General features: G+C 34.9%; 1 protein-coding gene across 27 annotated transcripts in view; it reads left to right on the forward strand.

Annotated features, from left to right (window-relative positions):
• Positions 1-22,086, forward strand: part of SNAP91 (synaptosome associated protein 91) — a 150,639-nt gene that overhangs the window by 70,483 nt on the left and 58,070 nt on the right. For all 27 annotated transcript variants that reach the window (XR_012095080.1, XR_012095079.1, XM_073022602.1 and 24 more), the window contains exons 9-10: positions 11,167-11,208; positions 17,229-17,299. Coding sequence is in view for 25 of the 27 variants with exons in the window: in XM_073022602.1 (XP_072878703.1) it covers positions 11,167-11,208; positions 17,229-17,299 (113 nt within the window). In the remaining 2 variants the exon portion in view is untranslated. The remainder of the gene's footprint in view (positions 1-11,166; positions 11,209-17,228; positions 17,300-22,086) is intronic.

Here is a 22,086-nt window from a genome sequence, read left to right on the forward strand (position 1 = left end):
GATGGGAGGCAGGACCAGATTGCAGCTCCAACTTGGACGGACAGAGCAGCATATGGAGGCTCGCACTGTGAATTTTTGCTCCAGAACGACTGCAGGAATAAATTAGGAAACCTAAGAGGACCCATAGACCCCGTAAAGAAAGCAGATTGCTCCTACAAGACCCAGAAGACACCTCAAATACTGTGAGTGCCCAAACCGTGGAGCTGGGAAAGGGAGATCATCTGCCCCTGAACACACACCCCCCACTGGGGAAACTGTAGGCCTAGATAACAGGAGAAGATTTTGACCTTACCTAGAACTGAGTCAATTTAGAGAGCCAAACGAAATACAGGAATAGAAGAAGCAGTGAAAAAATCCCTGTGAGTTTACTGGGTCCCCTAGCAAGCCGTTTTTGCCTGACCTCACAGGGGTCCTTCAGGACGGTGGCCAGAGGCACTAAGAAAAGGCCACAGGGAGAAAGAAATCTCCAGCTGGGCTTTGTAACAATTTGAACTGATTGAGAGGCCTCTTGGCCAGAACTCGGGGGAGGGTATGAATCTGGTGTGCAGACACCACAGGCAGGGGAAGAAGAAAAGCCTTATTTGCCTTCGCAGCTGGGAGATAGGTAGCCTGGGGCTAGTTCTCAGCCCTGCTTGCCCACTGACTGGAAACACATTCAGTGCTGTTGCTGGGGGGCACAGTGGGAGTGAGACTGGTCTTTTGGATTGCATGGGAGCTGGGTGAGGCCTGTGACTGCCACCTTTCCCCCACTTCCCTGACAACCTGCATGACACAGTAGAGACAGTCATAATCCCCCTAGGAGCATAACTCCATTGACCTGGGAACCTCACCCCTAACCCCCACAGCAGCCGCAGCAAGACCCACCCAAGGAGAGTCTGAACTCAAACATGCCTAGCCCTGCCCTTGCCCAGTGGTCCTTCCCTACCTACCTGGTAACTGAAGACAAGGGCATATACTCATGGGAGTTCTAGGGCCCTGCCTCCCACCTGTTCCTCCTCATACTACCACAGCTGATGCTCTCTAGAAAGTGCCATGTCCTGGCAGGAGGCCAACCAGCACAAAAATAGTGCATTAAACCACCAAAGCTAAAAACCCTCATAGAGTTCATTTCTGCCACCTCTGCCAGAACAGGTGCTGGTATCCATGGCTGAGAGACCCACAGACAGTTCATATCACAGGACTCTGTGAGAAAACCCCCAGTACCAGCCTGGAGCCTGATAGACTTGCTGGGTGGCTAGATCCAGAAGAGAGAAAACAATCACTACAGCTTGGTTCACTGGAAGCCACATCCATAGGAAAAGGGGGAGAGTACTACAGCAAGGGAAGACCACATGGGACAAAAGAATCTGAACAACAGCCTTCAGCCTTAGACATTTCCTCTGACAGAGCCTACCCAAATGAGAAGGAACCAGAAAACCAACTCTGATAATAGACAAAACAAGGTTCTTTAAATCCTCCAAAAAAAAAATCATACTAGCTCACCAGCAATGGACCCAAACCATCAAATCCCTGATTTACCTGATAAAGAATTCAGGAGGTTAGTTATTAAGCAAATCAGGGAGGCACCAGAGAAAGGCAAAGCCCAGTGTAAGGAAATCCAAAAAGTGATACAAGAAGTGAAGGGAGAAATATTCAAGAAATTAGATAGCATAAATAAAAACAATCAAAACTTCAGGAAACAACGGACACACTTGTAGAAATGCAAAATGCTCTGGAAAGTCTCAGCAATAGAATTGAACAGGTAGAAGAAAGAAACCCAGAGCTCAAAGACAAGGTCTTCAAATTAACCCAATCTAGCAAAGAAAAAAGAATAAGAAAATACAAACAAAACCTCCAAGAAGTCTGGGATTTTGTTAAACAACCAAACCTAAGAATAATTGGTGTTCCCAAGGAAGAAGAGAATTTTAAAAGTTTGGAAAATATATTTGAGGGAATAATTGAGGAAAATTTCCATGGCCTTGCTAGAGACCTAGACATACAAATACAAGAAGCACAAAGAACACCGGGGAAATTCGTCACAAAAAGAACATTACCTAGGCACATTGTCATCAGGTTATTTAACGTTAGGATGAAGGAAAGAATCTTGAGTTGTGAGACAGAAGCACCAGTTAACCTATAAAGGAAAAGGTATAACTATAACTTTAAATTATAGATTAACAGCATATTTCTCAGCAGAAACCCTACAAGCTAGAAGGGATGGATGCCCTATCTTCAGCCTCCTCAAATAAAACAATTATCAGCCAAGAATTTTGTACCCAGTGAAACTAAACTTCATATATAAAGGAAAGATACAGTCTTTTTCAGACAAATGAATGCTAAGAGAATTCACCACTACCAAGCCACCTCTACAAGAACTGCTAAAAGGAACTCTAAATCTTGAAACAAATCCTGGAAACACATCAAAACAGAACCTCTGTAAAGCATAAATCTCCTGGGAAGTATAAAACAAAAATATAATTTATAAAACAAAAACAAAAAACCAAGGTATACAGGCAACAAATAGCACAGTGAATGGAATGGTACCTCACATCTCAATACTAAGATTGAATGTAAATGGCCTAAATACTCCACTTAAAAAGTACAGAATTGCAGAATGGATAAGAATTCACCAGCCAACTACCTGCCACCTTCAAGAGACTCACCTAACACATAAAGACTCACACAAACTTAAGGTAAAGGGGTGGAAAAAGGACATTTCAGAAAAATGGGCACCAAAAGTGAGCAGGAGGAGCTATTCTTATATCAGACAATACAAACTTTAAAGCAACAGCAGTTAAAAAAGACAAAAAAGGACATTATATAATGATAAAAGGTCTCATCCAACAGGTAAATATTACAATCCTAAACCTATATGTACCTAACACTGGAGCTCCCAAATTTATAAAAATGATTACTAATAGACCTAAGAAATGAGATAGCAACACAATAATATTGGAAGACTTCAGTATTTCACTGACAGCACTAGACCGGTCATGAAGACAGAAATCAACAAAGAAACAATGAATGTCAATGGTACCCTGGAACAAATGGACTTAACAGATGTATGTAGAACATTCCATCCATCAAATTCAGAATATACATTCTATTCAATAAAACATGGAACTTTCTTGAAGATAGACCATATTATAGACCACAAACTGAGCCTCAATACATTTAAGAAAATTGAAATTATATCAGGCCCTCTCTCAGACCACCGTGGAATAAAACTGGAAATCAACTCCAAAAGGAAACTCCAAAACCATGCAAATATATGGAAATTTAATAACCTGCTCCTGAATGAGCATTGGGTCAAACATGAAATCAAAGTGAAAATAAAAAATTTCTTCAAACTGAATGACAGTAGTGACACAACCTATCAAAACCTTCGGGACACAGCAAAGGCGGTGCTAAGAGGAAAGGTCATAGCCCTAAATGCCTACATCAAAAAATTTGAAAGAATACAAACAGACAATCTAAGGTCACACCTCAAGGAACAAGAGAAACAAGAATGAACAAAACCCAAACCCAGCAGAATAAAGGAAATAACCAAGATCCAGAGCAAAACTAAATGAAATTGAAATAAAAAGCAATACAGAAGATAAATGAAACAAAAAACTGTTTTTTTAAAAAGATAAATAAAATTGATAGACTATTAGCAAGATTAACCAAGAAAGGAAGAGAGAAAATCCAAATAAGCTCAATAAGAAATGAAATGGGAAATATTACAACTGACACCACAGAAATACAAAAGATCATTCAAGGCTACTGTGAACACCTTTACACACATAAACTAGAAAACCTAGAAGAGATGGATTAATTTCTGAAAAGATACAACCCTCCTAGCTTACATAGGGAAGAATTAGATATCCTGAACAGACAAGCAGTGAGATTGAAATGGTAATTTTAAAATTACCAATAAAATAAATGCCCAGGACCAGACCAATTCACAGCAGATTTCTACCAGACATTCAAAGAAGAATTGGTATCAATCCTATTGACACTATTCCACAAGACAGAGAAAGAGGGAACCCTCCCTAAATCATTCTATTAACCCAGTATCACCCTAATACCCAAACCAGAAAAGGACATAACCAAAAAAGAAAACTACAGACCAATATCCCTGATAAACATAGATGCTAACATCCTTAACAAAATACTAGCTAACTGAATCCAACAACATATCAAAAAGATGATCCACCACGATCAAGGGTTTCATACTGGGGGTACAGGGAAGGTTTAACATATGCAAATCAATAAATGTGATACACCACATAATCAGAATTAAAAACAAAAATCACATGATCATCTCAATAGATGCAGAAAAAGCATTTGACAAATTCTAGCATCCCTTTATGATTAAAACTCTCAGCAAAATTGGCATACAAGGGACATACATCAATATAATAAAAGCCATCTATGACAAACCCACAGCCAACATAATACTGAATGGGGAAAAGTTGATAGCATTTCCTCTGAGAACTGGAACAAGACGAGGATGCCCACTCTCACCATTCCTCTTCAGCATAGTACCAGAAGTCCTAGCCAGAGTAATCAAACAAGAGAAAGAAATGGCATCCAAATTGGTAAAGAGGAGGTCAAGCTGTTGCTGTTTGCTGATGATATTATTGTTTACCTAAAAAACCCTAAAGACTCTCTAGAAAGCTCTTAGACCTGATAAAAGAATGTAACAGAGTTTCCGGATACAGAATTAATGTGCGCAAATCAGTAGCTCTTCTATACACCAACAGCTACCAAACAGAGAATCAAATCAAGATCTCAACCTCTTTTACAATAACTGCAAAAAAATAAAATACTTAGCAATATACCTAACCGAGGAGGTAAAAGACCTTTACAAGAAAAACTACAAAACGCTACTCAAAGATATCATAGACAACACAAATGAAAACACATCCCATATTGTGTAGAATCCATATTGTGAAAATGACCATACTGCCAAAAGCAATCTACAAATTAAATGCAATTCCTATCAAAATGAATTACTCTTCATGGAATAAGAAAAAAACAACTCTAAAATTCATGTGGAACCAAAAAAGAGCCCACATAGCCAAAGCAAGACTAAGCAAAGAGAACAAATCTGGAGGCATCACATTACCTGATTTAAAACTATACTATAAGGCTATAGTCACCAAAACAGCATGGTACTTGTGTAAAAATAGGCACATAGACCAATGAAACAGAACAGAGAGCCCAGAAATAAACCCAAATGCTTACAGCCTACTGATCTTCAACAAAGCCAACAAAAACAAAGTGGGGGAAAGGACAACCTTTTCAACAAATGGTGCTGGGATAATTGGCTAGCCACATGTACGAGAATAAGATTGGATCCTCATCTCTCACCTTATACAAAACAAACTCAAGATGGATTAAATACTTAAATCTAAGATCTGAAACTATAAAAGTTCTAGAAGATAACATTGGAAAAACCCTTCTAGACATTGGCGTAGGCGAGGATTTCATGACCAGGAACCCAAAAGCAAATACAATAAAAACAAAGATAAATTTCTGGGACTTAATTAAACTAAAGAACTTTTGCAAAGCAAAGGGAATAGTCAGCACAGTAAACAGACAACCCACAGAGTGGGAAAGAATCTTCACAATCTATACATCTAAACTAAAGAACTTTTGCAAAGCAAAAGGAATAGTCAGCACAGTAAACAGACAACCCACAGAGTGGGAAAAAATCTTCACAGAATCTACAATGAACTCAAATCAGCAAGAAAAAAAAAATCCCATCAAAAAGTGGGCTAAGGACATAAACAATTCGCAAAAGAAGATACACAAATGGCCAACAGACATATGAAAAAATGCTTAACATCACTAACAATCAGGGAAATGCAAATCAAAACTGCAATGTGATACCACCTTACTCCTGCAAGAATGGCCATAATCAAAACATCAAACAAACAGACAACAACAACAACAACAACAACAACAACAATGAAACACAGTAGATGTTGGCATGGATGCGGTGATCAGGGAATGCTTCTCACTGCTGGTGGGAATGTAAACTAGTACAGCCACTGTGGAAAACAGTGTGGAGATTCCTTAAATAACTGAAAGCAGAACTACCATTTGATCCAGCAATCCCTCTACTGGGTATCTACCCAGAGGAAAAGAAGTCATACTTGCGCACACATGTTTATAGCAGCACAATTCATAATTGCAAAATCGTGGAACCAACTGAACTGCCTACCTATCAATGAATGGATAAATAAACTGTGATATATATATTTGTGTGTGTGTGTGTGTGTGTGTGTATATATATGTAAAATGGAATATTACTTAGCTATAAAAAGGAATGAGTTAATGGCATTTGCAGTGACATGGATTAGATTGGAGACTATTATTCTAAGTGAAGTAACTCAGGAATGGAAAACCAAACATTGTATGTTCTCACTCATAAGTGGGAGCTAAGCCATGAGGATGCAAAAGCATAAGAATGACACAATGGGCTTTGGGGAAATCAGGGGGAAAGGGTGGGAAGAGGGTGAGGGATAAAGACTACAAATAGGGTGCAGTGTATACTGCTCAGGTGATGGGTGCTCCAAAATCTCACAGATCACCACTAAATAACTCACTCATGTAACCAAACACCACCTCACTTGTTCCCCAATAACCTATGGAAGTTAAATAAATAAATAAATGGAATTGACACCCCCAAAACATACAAAGAATCAATGAAATAAAAATTGGTTCTTTGAAAGGATAAACAAGATTGATCGACCACTAGCTATATTAACAATGAAAAAAAAGAAGATCCAAATAAATACAATCAGACAGACAAAGGTGACATTACAATTGATCCCACAAAAATAGAAAACATCCTCTGGACTACTATGAACACCTCTATGCAAGCAAAGTAGAAATCTAGAGGAAATGCATAAATTTCTGGAAACATACAACCTTTCAGTATTGGACCAGGAAGAAATTGAAACTCCGCTATTGGTCTGAAAAACCAATAACAAGTTCTGCAGCTGACTTCAATAGTGAGAAAACCTACTAAGCAATAAAAGCCTTGGACCAAATTGATTCACAGCTAAATTCTATCAGATGTAAAAAGAAGAACTGGTAGCAATTCTACTGAAACTATTTCAATAAATTGAGAAGGAGGGATTCCTCCCTAACTCATTGTGTGAAACCAGTGTCATCCTGATACTAAAATCTGGCAGAGGCACAAGAAAAAAAGAAAACTACAAGTCAATATCCCTGACAAATATAGATGCAGAAACCCTCAACAAAATAATAGCAAATCAAATCCAGCAGCACATCAAAAAGTTAATTAACCACAATCAAGTGGGCTTTATTCCTGGGATGCAAGGTTGGTTCAACATGTGCAAAACAATAAATGTAATTCACCACGTAAACAGAATTAAAAGCAAAAACCATATCATTATCTCAATAGACGCAGCAAAAGCTTTCTGTAAAATCCAACCTCCCTTCGTGATACAAACCCTCAACAAATTAGACATTGAAGGAGCATACTTCAAAATATAAGAACCATCTATGACAAACCCACAGCCAACATCACACTGAATGAGCAAAAGCTAGAAGCATTCCCTTTAAGAACTAGAACAAGACAAGGATGCCCACTCTCACCACTACTATTCAGCATAATACTGCAAGTCCTACAGAGCAGTCAGGATAGAGAGAGAAATAAAAGGAATCCAAATAGGAAAAGACGAAGTAAAACTATCTCTCTTTGCTAAGGATATGATTCTATACCAGAAAATCCTCAAGATTCCATCAAAAAACTCCTAGACCTGATAAACAACTTCAGTAAAGTTTCAGGATACAAAATCTACCTATAAACATCAAAATCGATAGCATTTCTATGCACCAGTAACTTCCAATCTGAGAACCAAATCAAGAATGCAATCCCATTTACAATAGCCAAACAAAAAAATTTAAAACCTAGGAGTACCTCTAACCAAGGAGATAAAAGATCTCTACAAGGAGGACTACAAAACACTACTGGAAGTCAGAGATAACACAAACAAATGGAAAAACATTTCATGCTCACAGATTGGAAGAATAAATATTGTTAAAATGGCTCTACTGCCCAAAGCAATCTGTAGATTTAATGCTATGTCTATCAAATTATCAACATATTTTCCACAGAACTAGAAGAAATTATTCTACATTTATATGAAGCCAAAAAAGAGGTGGAATCGCCAAAGCAATCTTAAGCAAAAAGAACAAAGCCAGAGGCATCACATTACCTGACTTCAAACTATACTACAAGGGTACAGTAAACAAAACAGCATGATACTGGTACAAAAACAGACACATAGAACAGTGGAACAGAATAGAGAACCCAGAAATAAAGCAGCTTATCTACAACCAACTGATCCTTGATAAGTTGATAAAAATAAGCGTAACAAGGGGAAAGGACTCCTTATTCAAAAATGGCGCTGGGAAAACTGGCTAGCCATATGCAAAAGAATGAGACTGGATCCCCTACCTATATCACCACATACAAAAATTAACTAAAGATGGATGAAAGACCTCAAACTATAAAAGTGCTAGAAGGAAACTTAGAAAATACCCTTCTGGACATTGGCATTGGCAAAGAATTTATGACCAAGTCCTCAAAATCAATTGCAACAAAAATTAAAATTGGCAACTGAGACGTGTTTAAACTGAAGAGCTGCACAGCAAAAGAAACTATTAACAGAGTAAACAGACAACCTACAGAGTGAGAGAAAATATTCATCACCTTTGTTTCTGACCAATGACTAATGTCCAGAATCTATAAGGAATTTAAATAAATCACCAAGAAAAACAACTCCATTAAAAAGTGGGCAAAGGACATGAACAGACACTTCTCAAAGGAAGACATATAAGTGGCCAACAAATGTATGAAAAAATGCTCAACATCACCAATCATCAGAGAAATGCAAATCAGAACCACAGTGAGATACTATCTTACACCTAGTCAGAATGAATATTATTAAAAAGCCAAAAAAACAACATGTTGACAAGGCTGCAGAGAAAAGGGAACTCATATACACCGTTGGTGGGAATGTAGTTCAGCCACTGCAGAAAGTGGTTTGGAGATTTCTCAAAGAACTAACAATGGAACTACTGTTTGAGTAATCCCATTACTGAGTATATACCCAAAGGAAAATAAATTGTTCTACCGAAAAGACACATGCACTCATATGTTCATTGCAGCACTATTCACAATAGCAAAGGCGTGGAATCAACCTAGGTGCCCATCAGTGGTGGACTGGTTAAAGAAAATGTGGTATATATGCACCATGGAATACTATGCAGCTATAAAAAAGAATGAAATCATGCCCTTTGCAGCAATGTGAATGTAGCTGGGGGGCCATTATCCTAAGTGAACTAACACAGAAACATAAAACTAAATACCACATGTTCTTACTTATTAGTGAGAGCTAAACCTTGGGTACACACATACAGATGAGAATAGTAGACACTGGGGACTCCAAAAAGAGCTACAAAGGGAAGAAGTCAAGGGCTGAAAACCTTCCTGTTAGGCACTGTGTTCACTATCTGGGTAACAGCATTAATAGAAGCCCAAACCTCCACATCGTACAATGTACCTTTGTAACAAATCTGCACTTGTACCCCTGAATTTAAAATAAAAATGGAAAAATTTTTAAAAGAAATTAAAAAATATTTGGTAGTTGCAAAAAAAAGTAAAGTCTGGAATTCTGGATTCAAACATTATTTGATCCAGAGAGATTAGAGCAAGTGCTCTATGTCAGTGGTCTCAACAGCAAGTGACTTGGCTTCCCTCCCTTCCTCAAAGGATAACATTTAGAGATGTTTTTGTTATTACACTGGAGAGGGTGGCTACTAGCATCCTGTGGGTAGAGGTCAGGGATGCTGCTAAATATCCTACGATGCACAGGATACCACCCAACAAGAATTATCTTCCCCAATTGCCTATGGTGCCAAGACTGAGAAACCCTGCTGTAGACACAGAGAAGAAAAAGGAAAGAAGGTAGTTCAGCATTTGACGCACAAATGGATTTTCTGATCTCCAGTTTGCTTTATTATCTTTGTAGCAGCACATTTTCTTCATGTATTTACTCCTACATTTCCATCAGTATAATCAAAGCTCTTCATTTCTCAAGGAGAGATACTTTGGCTTAACCCACTTTGTTTCTTTGAACCTTAATTTCATTATTTATATGAAAATGTTATGATGAACTTGTGATTTGTGTTTTTCCCCAACTTTTCACTTTGAATAATTTTCAGACCTATAAAAGAATTGATGTATAATGAACAAATATGGTCTCTTCATTGATTTACCTTTATTAATATTTTTTCATATTTGCTTTTCCTGCCTTCTCTCTTTCTCTGCCCCTACCCCATGCTAACAAAATTAACAATATGCATATACTTTTACCTGGTAATTCCAGTTCTACAAGTATATCACACAGATATGTACACACACACACAGAATGGTGTGTGCAGCACTGCTTGCAGTGGCAAGAGATCAAAAGCAAATTTAGTGTCCATTAATAAGTTACTAATTAAATATAGGACAAGGAAGTTCTATGCAGCTGTTTATTAAATGAGGACATACTGTGTGTTTATATGGATATATGTCTAAGATATATTTTAAGTGAAAAATACAAGTTCATTATATATAATATGCTATTATTTGTATAGTAATGGGAAATAAGTATATATTTGTATAATTTCATATTTCCTTGAATATACGTAAAGAAACTCTGAAAGGATACATAAGAAACTAAAAAAGTTAGGTCTGTGGGAGAAAGAGTGGAAATTATGCCCTGAATGAGTTTTAGAACTAAATGGGCATTCCCTATCCAGAAGCTGGGCATAATTAACTACTAAATTTAGTCTAAGCAGTGTTGTACGTTTTGAGCTTCTGTTGACTAAGGAGGATACCGTTACATTTTATGCTTTAATTTATTGTCATTTGTTTTTAGATTCTAGTAGAATTCTATACATTTGTTATATCTAGCTATATTCATGAAATTATTGCTCTATTATATTGAGTGAAAAACTGAATAAAAAGCATATGTTCCAAGTGAGACTGATATATAAAATAATTCATTTACAACAATATTGAGCTGTTTTAACTAATTGTATAGGTGATCTTCCATTAAATGAAAAAAATTAGTTTTAAAAGTTCTACTAATTTCTAATTTTTTTAATCCACAGCAAGTTGGTATTGATAAAGGTGACATTCCTGACCTCACACAGGTAAGCAACTCTCCCAGTGGAAGATTCACTATGCATGAGATTATTACAACATATATTGCCACAAATGGGCATAGTCTTGTAAGCATTTCATGCATTTTGAATTTAGGCCAAACAACTTTCTTGGAAATTATTCTACCTTATTTATTTTTTCTAGACATTGAATATATTTCTGGAAGTAATAGGAGGATTTTCTTGTTCTTATGAAATAGTTTCTTCTTTAAATGCAACTGAATTTAGTAAATGAACTCATCTTTTCATTTTAAACTTGATTAAAAGGAAACCTTGAATAATGTTAATAGAAGTGCTTTAGTAATGAAAAGTCACTATTTCTAGGCCTGATAATTAGATTAGAACTTTTCCTCATGCTTGTCTTCCTAGTTTCCAGCATGTCCCAGATATGAAGGAGACACATGAATAGTGAAAACGCTGATGTCACAGATTAACTACTTGTCTCCCCTATGAAATGGAAGCTTGTCCATGCATAAAATAAGCTAATAAAATAGTAGTGGTAGATGAGCAATTTTTCTGGAGCCCATCTAGTAAATGCCAACAATAGAGGGGCTTCTGTGTCAATCATTTTATCTGTGAAGAGGGTACTGTGTATGGATCCTAATATATAGATTCAAGGTCATTCATGGGTCCAGCTTTATTGTATAACCTTTCTCATTATTGGCCGGAACTGTTTTTACTTAAGCACTCTGTTATGGTACATTTATATCCCAAACATGTTATTTAACTAGAAATGATGTTATTGTAGAGATAATAGGAGAAAACATAGAGCTGCTATCTTATATACCAGTAATGAATATATGAACTTTCTATCCTTGTATAGTCATTATAATAGAAAAAAATTGTGAAAGATATCCACTTTTAATAATATCAAAGTGCATTTAGTAATTTGCTATCCTTATTATGCCTTGAAATGTTTCCATCTTTAAAATAATATTAATCCTTAAATTTTTATTAAAAATTAGGGAAACTCAAAGAAATGATCTTCTCTATTTGTATTATTAAAATACCAATTAAATATCAAGAATTCTTTATGAATAAAATTCACAGAGCAATTCAGAACATGATGGCATTGTATTTTTTAGTTAAAAGTTGAGAGATAGTTCTTTCTCATAGACAGAATATTGGTATAAAATATTTCTGCTACTATGAGAAAATAGTGTTTTTTGATGAGGCACATACCTGAGTAAGATATTGGTATCATTTTGGATATGGCCAAAATATTAAGTGTGCATTAAGTATCACTAAAAATCTCTTTATTAGACATAGATTTATCTTTGTAACACTAAAAAGCAAAGAAAATAAGTGTGTTTTCATTTAAACTCATCATTTTTAGTAAAATTTATAGTACATTTAAAAAAATAATCCACATAAGTAATACATGTTAACTTTTAAGACATTAAAATATTTAGCTCTGACATTTATAAGCTAATGAATAGCTTCTAGAAGTGGCAAATCATCTTTATTTCAACTCTATGGACACCCTTACTATAGAATAAAAGAGAAACTAGGCTGTCAGTTAAGAATATAGGTCCTCATCTGTCGTACTTAGTTTGGGTGGAGTCTGAGGGGAAACAAGAAAATATTCAAATGACTACTTAAATCCCGTTTCACTTTTAACATTAAACAATGAGAGCATATCATTGAAAGTACATCATTGAAATCATATACTTGGATTAAATTTTTAATGATACTATTATAGTCATTATAATTTTTACAATCTCCCCTTCAAGAAGCCCAGAAACATTATATTTTACTGAATGATTTAATATGTGTGTTTTCACAATTTAGGGAACAGAGACTCCTCCCTCAAAGAAAATAAAATCTTGCCCTGGGTCTGTTAGAAAGCTATTCTATGGTAGAAATTCATCAGAATCTGTTAGCACTCTATTATCTGCTTTTGTTATGACCTTAAGCACCACATACATTTCAATATTAACGTTTATTTTTATGTGATACATATATATACACCATGGAATACTACACAACTATTAAAAAGGAAAGATCATGTACTTTGCAGCGACATGGATGGAGCTTGAGGCCAATATCCCAAATAAACGAATGCAGAAACAGAAAACCAAATACTGCATGTTCTCACTTATAAGTGGGAGCTAGACACTGAGTATATATGTCACAAAGAAGTGAACAACAGACACCAAGGCCTACTGGAGGGTAGAAGGTGGTATGAGGGTAAGGATTGAAAAACTATCTATCAGGTACTATGCTTATTACCTGGGTGATGAAATAATCTGTACACCAAACCCCTGTGACATGTAATTTACCTATATGACAAACCTGCACAAGTATCCCTGAACCTAAAAGATGTTTTAAATGGGGAAAAATATTTATTTTTAAATTACCTGTTCATAGAAAAATTCCTCTAGTTCAATACAAGAATATGATATGCTTCTGAAATTTCTTAATACTGTGGTTTCTTTTGGGGTTATGAGTGACATAGAGCTAAACACCCCTCTTCATTCCTGCATAGAACCCGTCAGCAGGTCTAATGGAAGTCTCTAATTGAACTGAGGAGTTAGACCTCTGACAGTTGTGATCAGGTCTGAGCCAGCATGTGAATTGTTCTGGGGTTAGTCCTTTAGACAGTTGTTTCATCCTTAAAACCAGGATTAATCTGCAGATGAGCCCAAAGTACCAGGTTATATGGATTCGGTTCTACTCTTCTAAGATTAGATTCTGCTTTCTACCAGGCTTGTCTGTGGCCACCATGGCCATTCATTCTATCCAGGTAATGAACAAAAATACCTGCCAGAAGAGAGTGCTAAAGAAGAGATGGAGATCAGAAGGGCTTCCTACTGGGAGTAGGAATAGAATGCTCATAACTTAAAAAAGGATTAGAATTCCTCTTGCAGCAAAATGGAATGGAGGAATTTCATGGATCTCTTTATGGATTTAATGGACACCTTTTAGGTTAGAGACTGCACATTAAACATGAATACAATCATCTGTAACCCTTTTTAACTTATACACATAGTATCATAATTGTTACATTTAAATTTTTCACAAATATCAATGAAATTTTTAAGGACATTCAAAAATAACTGTTTTGGGTAAGAACTGAATATATCAGTACTGAAATATCCTCAGCACTTTCAAATGGTTTCTTAGATATAATGATAAAAATTTGAATGATCTTGTGATTGCTTTTTTAAAATTTGGTTTTAATGATGCTTTATAAGCTATAGCATCTAAATTGTAGATGGATGCTTTCTTTTGGAGCCTGGGCTCACAATCAGCTATGAATTTGTTCCAAGAAAAGAATTTTCTAATATTATTTCCTGTTTGTGGCATGTGTACATTCCAAATGTAAAATATCTTCATTTATGAAAAAAATCTTAGGTTTTGATCTCAGGAATTCTGGTTGATATGAAAACTACTGGTAAAGAAAGGTCTCCCTTTAAAGACCATACAACTGATGAATCGGTAACCATGATATGTTGCTGTTATCTATTAGCTTTCACAGGCTGACTCTTGTTCTTTGGATTGGTGTTCCCATCTGCTTGGTCTGTTGACTTTGGCATTTTTAAAAACAAGCAACTAAAGAGCCTGTTCATTATATTTTGTTATGTTACATTCCTTTCACAACAGCAGAGGCATTCTCAAAGTTTTTGCTCCTTGGAAATTTAAGAGGTGGTTTTCATTTATTGTCTACTGCATGCCAGGATGTCCTCGCTGCCATAGATGCAGTAGAGAAAAGGTAGACATTCCTGCACTCCTGGATATTACTATCAAAGTACTTTTTTTTCCTCCAAAGACATTTGAGGAATTTATTTCTCTTCGATTTTACATGTCCTTATAAGAAATATAAATGATGCAGCACTTTCAAACTTCTGGGATGGAATGCTCCAAACTTAATTTCCCTTTAAGACAGAAGTCAGTTTGATAGTCTTGTATTCCTTGATCAAATTTCTCTTTCAGCTATTGTGATTTGTTGTGACTTCTACTTATTTTTTCAATTTTCTCACTTAGTTAAGAAACTTTACAAAATGAATAAAATAGTGAACTCTCTTCCAGGTTTTTTGTTTTGTTTTAGGTAACTAAGAAACTTAATAGGAGAAAATATTACCTATTTTTGGTTATCCTATATTTGTTGCTATTTTGTGACTATAAATTGCATTTTTCTTAGACCATGTTTTAAAGTTAGGCTTAGCCAAAAAACATCACACTTTCTTTACATTACATTTAACATTCAGAGTATCTTAAGTCTTGTAACTGGAAAGAAGTTCTATGGCTTATTTTTTTTTCCTTACTGCAATACCATTGAAAAAATAGAAATATGAAAAGTTTATATGCCCAGACCTCCTAAATTCCATCATCATCATCATTATCATCATCACTGGCAATTAATATGATAATTTCGAAGTTATCAGATGTAAATTCATCTAAAAATTTTGAAACCATTTCTATTTTTTCTTCTTAAGGTTACTGTGTACATTCTCTATTCAATGAGCATTTCTTTATAGTTTATAATCTGGTATCTAGAACAAAATATTCTATATCTCTTTTAAAATTCATTTTTTAAACTTAGAAATACAGTCTTAGTTGTGGTTTACTAGAATTTATTAAGTCCATTTTCATCTGAGTTGTGTTTTAAAAATCCTAATTTTTGTAATTTTCTAAGCTTATTATATCTCCTGATAATCTTATTTTTTTAACTCTGTAGTTAAAAGCTTTTAAAATAATGCTGACAGGGCTATTCCTTTCTATCTTACCTTCATCATTTTGATCAAGTTAATATTTTGGTTCACTTAGTAATTTTTATATATCTACATTTACATGTTTTAGTTCACTCGGTAATTTACATTTATAATCACATAATTACAAATATAATAATCACATGAATGTTAAGACAGTTTAAGAGTCTATTAGTGAAATGAAAAATGAATATTAAATAAATGTCCTGAATTTTCAAAATTAAAGATTTTTAATAAGAATTTTAATCTGTCATTAAATGTACAGTGTAAAAGATACAGTTATATGAATGTCTGTGAATTCTGTGAGTTCCTTTATCAGCATAGTTACTTCAATGTCCTTCAAAATTAATTTCACATTAATTTAAAGAAGAATTGTCAGAATTAAATATATCTATAAGGATAGTTATATATTTCATTTAAGAAATGCTATTCTTTGAATGCCTATGCTGCTGTTAAGGTCTAATTTGTGTTACAACTATTTGAGAAAGATGAAATTAAATCTCTAATGCTGAAGGAATAGATTGGGTGAAACATTTGCATGAACCTGTTCTTTCTCCTTAAGTGTACAGTAAAATGTCATCACTTTATATTGCCTAAAATTTTATTTATAAATGGAAACATTCAAGTAATTCTTAATAAGAGTTGAAATTTATTAAATGTGTCAATACATAGTGCTCTAATATTATATTTGCTAAAAGTTACTTTATTATACATATAAATATATTTTTATATTATATATAAATAGGTCAATAATAAAATCTTAATTGTTATTGATTATTAGAATTATATTCTTTTCCCCACAACTCTCACCCACCACCTTTTAAAAATATATTATAATGGATTTTCCTAATGTTTCAGACAAATGTAGATAAGTGGAATTTTACTGTATTTTCAAATTTCTGTAAATTTGTATTTGGGCACTTATATTTTTGACTTGAATACAAACACTTATTCATTTTTACTATGGTCTTATGAGAAGGAGGTGGTAAACTTGATTTGAGTTTACTGCATATAAGTAATATATTAGTAAAAGTCTATCCAATGTAATCTCTACACTGAAACCACACTGTAATGCTATTTGTCATGCAGTGGAGTTAAGTCTATTTAAGATGGGCTTGCCTGAAAGTCAGGCAGTGGAATTTAAATATCTAAATACTGAAAGAACCTGGAATTAAATTATCTCACATGTATATCGGGGTCCATCCACAGACTTCCACCATACAAAGTTACAGTGACGTTACAGTGTGTTTACGTTGAAAGTAAACAATGCAGACATTTATTTTTACTTTCTTATTGTAGGCTCCCAGCAGTCTTATGGAGACGCTTGAACAGCATCTAAATACATTAGAAGGAAAGAAACCTGGAAACAAGTACGCATTAGCTGTATATTCTAAATAAGATGAAAAATACTAGAGTCGTTCTAAGAATGAGATTTATCATGGTACAACTTATATTGCTCAGTTTTAGGGCTTGCTTTGTTGTAATTTTCTGGGCTTCCTCAGAACCCCTACCCTTCCTATTATGACAGTGGGTATAGACAATCTCTCTGCAGGCTAATGCAGCAAATTAGTAGATTGTACCTACATTAACTGAACCTAAGGATTTGAACATTTGCCCTTGAAAGAATTCACAGTATATGGAAAAATAGTTACTCATGTTTAAAAATCGAAGCTGTTATCATTGGACATGAGTGAAAACAAGCACAATTTCACAAGCAGCCTTGATTACTCTATTATTGTTATCAACACCACTGTGAAAAAAGAAAAACCCTCAAGTATAGTTTTTGGACACCAGTCGCTCCCTATTTGAACCATTAGACATGGCATGCTACTGACATTTTATTCATAGATCCTTTTATATAGAGAATAGCAATGAAGTAGTGATTACAATTTTACTAGATTTTCATACGTTTGTGTTTGGGTACCTATATTTTTGACTATTTTTCCTCACTGCATGCACAAAATGTCCAGGTTCCTTCCCCCCACCCCCATCTCTCCAACAGGTCTGAAGCTTGTCTATTCACAAGGCCTGGTGCTTTCCAATCTTTGTGCCTTATTCAGACTGTAATTCTGTGAGTCTTAGGATGCTCACCCCCCTTTGTCCTGCTTTGTAAATCTTATGCATCCTGGGAGGGCCATCTCCAGTCCTACTTCCTCATGAAGCCTTTCTTTATCCTGAACTGCTCAGTATCGTGGCTATTTCTTTTTTTACATGTATGATTTAAGTAGATTTTCTGAATCTAAAGGTTAGGTACTATTTTACACTTCATTATGTCCATTTAAACACCTAATGTAGGTCCTCTACAGAGAGAGTTTGGAATCTGTCTTTGTTAATGATACCAACTTTCTGTTTATTCCATTTAGGTTGACAGCAGGAGTTAGTAGAGATAACCAGTATAATGATCATTTCGGGACTGTAGGCTGATCACAGATTTTACCTATAACAGAGCTATCAAAATGCAACTGTTTTCTGACTTTCTTCCCTCTGGACATTCTCCTAGAATCTAGGCTTGTATCTTGATGTTACTTGTTTTTTCTGGTTATTTCATTAGCTGTGTTATTTCTATAATATTTTTTCAAGTTAGTGTAGAAATTATTGCATGTTTTAAATTTGCAACGATAAGCAACAACGTAAGAGTCTTCCAGACAATTATGGCAGAGCTATTTGGAATGATGGATAGCAGGAGCTCTCAGGGGCTCTTTCAAGGTTGTTTCCACAGTCCAGGCTCTGCCTCGAATCTCAGTGTGGCCAGGGATGATCAGACTTGACATGAGAGTATGTTAGCTCACAATAAGAGATGCCCTAGTCCAATTATTTCTGGGTCCACCCTCTATCAGGGTATCTGGGAAACCAAATGAGTTGCCTAGGATTTAAGAAAATGCAGACAGGAAGCCAAGAAATTTTTCTGCTCCTGTGACAGAAGGACCTCTTTAGCTAAGGAAATATGCACATCCCATAAAGTTAAAATCTCTCTTGTGCGGTGCTGGATGCACACTATAAGTCAGCTTCTCTGCACTGTATTCCCACTCAGGGTTCCCCATACCCCATATAGGGCCACACCCTTCCCTTGTTTTTTTTGTTAAATCTATCAGTGCTGCAGTCACAAAGAAGCCTCCTTGGGTAGCTAGAATGGGTCTCATCAGCCCTGACTTCCAATCTAAATTTGCCCCCTTGTGGTCACCACAAGCTATTTTTGGGGGAAAAAAAAAAAAAAAAAAGAAGTAGCTATGGACATTTAGTTACATTTCTAGAAAAGTGAAATTTAAAATTCAATAATCCTCCATTTTGAATTACTTTTTTCTTAGAATAATTTTTCTTTTTCCTTTAAAATCATTTTATGCTTGTCATATTTATCTTCTGAATTGGCTAAAACCACATTTGAACTTGTCTTTTGCTTATTCCCTATTATTAAAAATGAATGAACTATAGTAGTTAACTATTCTCTTCTTTGTATGTTTGTGCTTACCTTGGAACTTAAGTGAAGGGTGAGTACTGTATGGAGTGAGTTTTTTTGCATTTGGTAATTACTAAAAATGCAAAAAAAAACTCTTAAAATTCCACATTTGGTATTTAGAACATATAAAACTGATTTCTGTCCCTTTTACATATCTGTGTTTTTTCATTATTCTTTATTTTTGTCTCCCAAGTTGACTAGCATAAATGGTTTTACTTTCTTTTGGTCTTCTTGGATCTAGACTAACAGTCTCTCTTAGATGTATATATGTATATATATATTTATATATTCCTCTTAGATTTTAGAAATGAAAGTTTTTTTATTTGTTTAGTAAACAAAAGATTTCCCCATGGCTTATAGCATAAATGCCAAAAGAGAAATTTATAAAGAAAATTAATTACTTAAAATTGTTTTATTTGTCTTCTAGTCACAGTGTAAAACTATTCTAACCTCTAAGCCAAGTATATACATAAATTGAAGCATTTGCAAATGTCTATTATAAAGAATATGTATGCCCTTTATATTTAGTGCCTTGTGTCCACTGCTATTTATTTTTGTAATTTTGTGCAATACTCTGTGATATACCTTTATATATTATCTGTGTCTATAATTCCACAGGACAAAAAAGAAAAATTTATTTTATTATTTATGTGGGTTTACTAAGTGTTGAAGTTACAGGAAATTTAAGATAAGTCTTTTGTAATTCAAGTTATTTGAAGGATGTAGATAGATGTTTCACATCTTTTTTTTTTTTTTTTTTTTTGGCTAGCATTTATACTCAAAACTACACAGGGATTATTGTTATGACTCAAATAAAACTTAACAAAATATTCTATTTGACAGCTTCCTATTAACATCTTGGAAGGAAATATGGACATTTGCTGTGTTCATAGTGAAACCCAAGACTTTGTAGTAATTTTACAGAATTTAGAGTAGATTACTTATATGGGTCATTCATTTTCTTCTAAAATTATCTTAATGCCTTGTTTTTCCAACATGGTTCATTACCTACTAGATTTTTCTAGGTGAAATTATTAATATAAGTATTGGTCTTTTTAATAAATATTATCTATATATAAACAATGTAGCGTCTTCTTTCCTAAAGGGCAATGACTAACATCAGGGTGGAAAATCAAGCGAGAAACACACAAGAAGAGCAATTTATATGTTGTGTAAGAGAGAAGCAAATGTGCCAAGCTTATCTGTGTTTTGGGGGTTGGAATGTGGAATGAGCATAGGCTCTGAGGAGCAGATAGACTTGGACTAGAGTCTGGAATCCACCGTTGAAGCATGATGAGACATGGGAAAGTTATTAACCTCTCTGAGCCTGGGAACCTTCAGATTTTAATCAGTGATTAATGGTGCTTTTGAAAGCTATTGGAGCACCTCTGGTTCTCACCCTTTTAATTAAATCATGAAGAAGCCAACTCTGGTTTATGAAAACAGAGGTCACACATCCTGACAGTTTTATTTCACAGAAAATAACTTTTTAAAGACTTCTGGTTAATTTATTGATTATAGAACGAATACATGAATATATTCTAATTTAAAAATTCAAATAATACAGAAAATGTCAGGTGATAGGTAAAGTGCTAGGGATATAAAACAATGGGATGAGTTCCTTCCTTTCAAAAAACTTAGTATCTAGTGAAGAAGATAGAGAATTAAACAGGCAACTAAGATATAATGTGGCAAGTGGGATGATATCTCAACAGAGACAGTAGATTTTTGTTTGTTTGCATAATTCATGGGATAACTGTAAGTATCATTTAGTAATATTGTTTATGTGGAAGCTTGGCAAAATGATTCTTGTACCAATTATGATTTTTCATACTTAAGTACGATATTCTTTTTTATAGCAGGTAGAACAATTCTATCATTTTTATTATATCTTCATTCTTGCTATGGGGTAGAAGATGTTATAGAGGAAGTTATAATATTTTAGGTATGAGTTCGGAGATGTATTTCTAAAGCCCTTGATTTGTTTTTATTTTTATTTTTTTTTCGAGACGGAGTCTCGCTCTGTCTCCTAGACTGGGGGGAGCGCAGGGTGCGATCTTAGCTCACTGCAACCTCCACCCACCAGAGTCAAGCGATTCTCCACCTCAGCCTCTTGAGTAGCTGGGATTACAGGCGGGTGCCACCACAGCCAGCTAATTTTTGTTTGTGTGTGTGTGTGTGTGTGTGTGTGTGTGTGTGTGTATTTTTAGTAGAGACAGGGTTTCGCCATATTGGTCAGGCTGGTGTCGAACTCCTGACCTCAAGTGATCTGCCCGCCTTGACCTCCCAAAGTGCTGGGATTATAGGCATGAGCCACCCCACCTGGGCTATTCTCTTTTCTTTATTAGTATTTATAATTGTATCAATATCACTAAGAACTGGTTTATGAAAATTGCTTGAGAGAGAAACAAATTAATTTAAATTAATTCATTCTTAGAAAGTGACTATGCCAAAGGCTTCTATGTCTTCTTTGAAGAATTCAGGCTATTATTTTCTTGAATTTTTATTCAGATTTAACTCTCTTCTTTTTCCATACGTAAAGGGAAAAAATCGTGGGAGTGAAGAAATTATTAGCCAAAACTCACTAGGACATTTTCCACCTTATGCTGTACTAGATTTTTAGGTTCTTAAGTAATTTACTGTAAATATTTCAGTAGACCCTTTGACATGAACAGTATAGATAAAGGTATATCCTTTCCCTCA

This window comes from Chlorocebus sabaeus, chromosome 13 (assembly GCF_047675955.1).
Source record: "Chlorocebus sabaeus isolate Y175 chromosome 13, mChlSab1.0.hap1, whole genome shotgun sequence".
Taxonomy (NCBI): domain Eukaryota; kingdom Metazoa; phylum Chordata; class Mammalia; order Primates; family Cercopithecidae; genus Chlorocebus; species Chlorocebus sabaeus.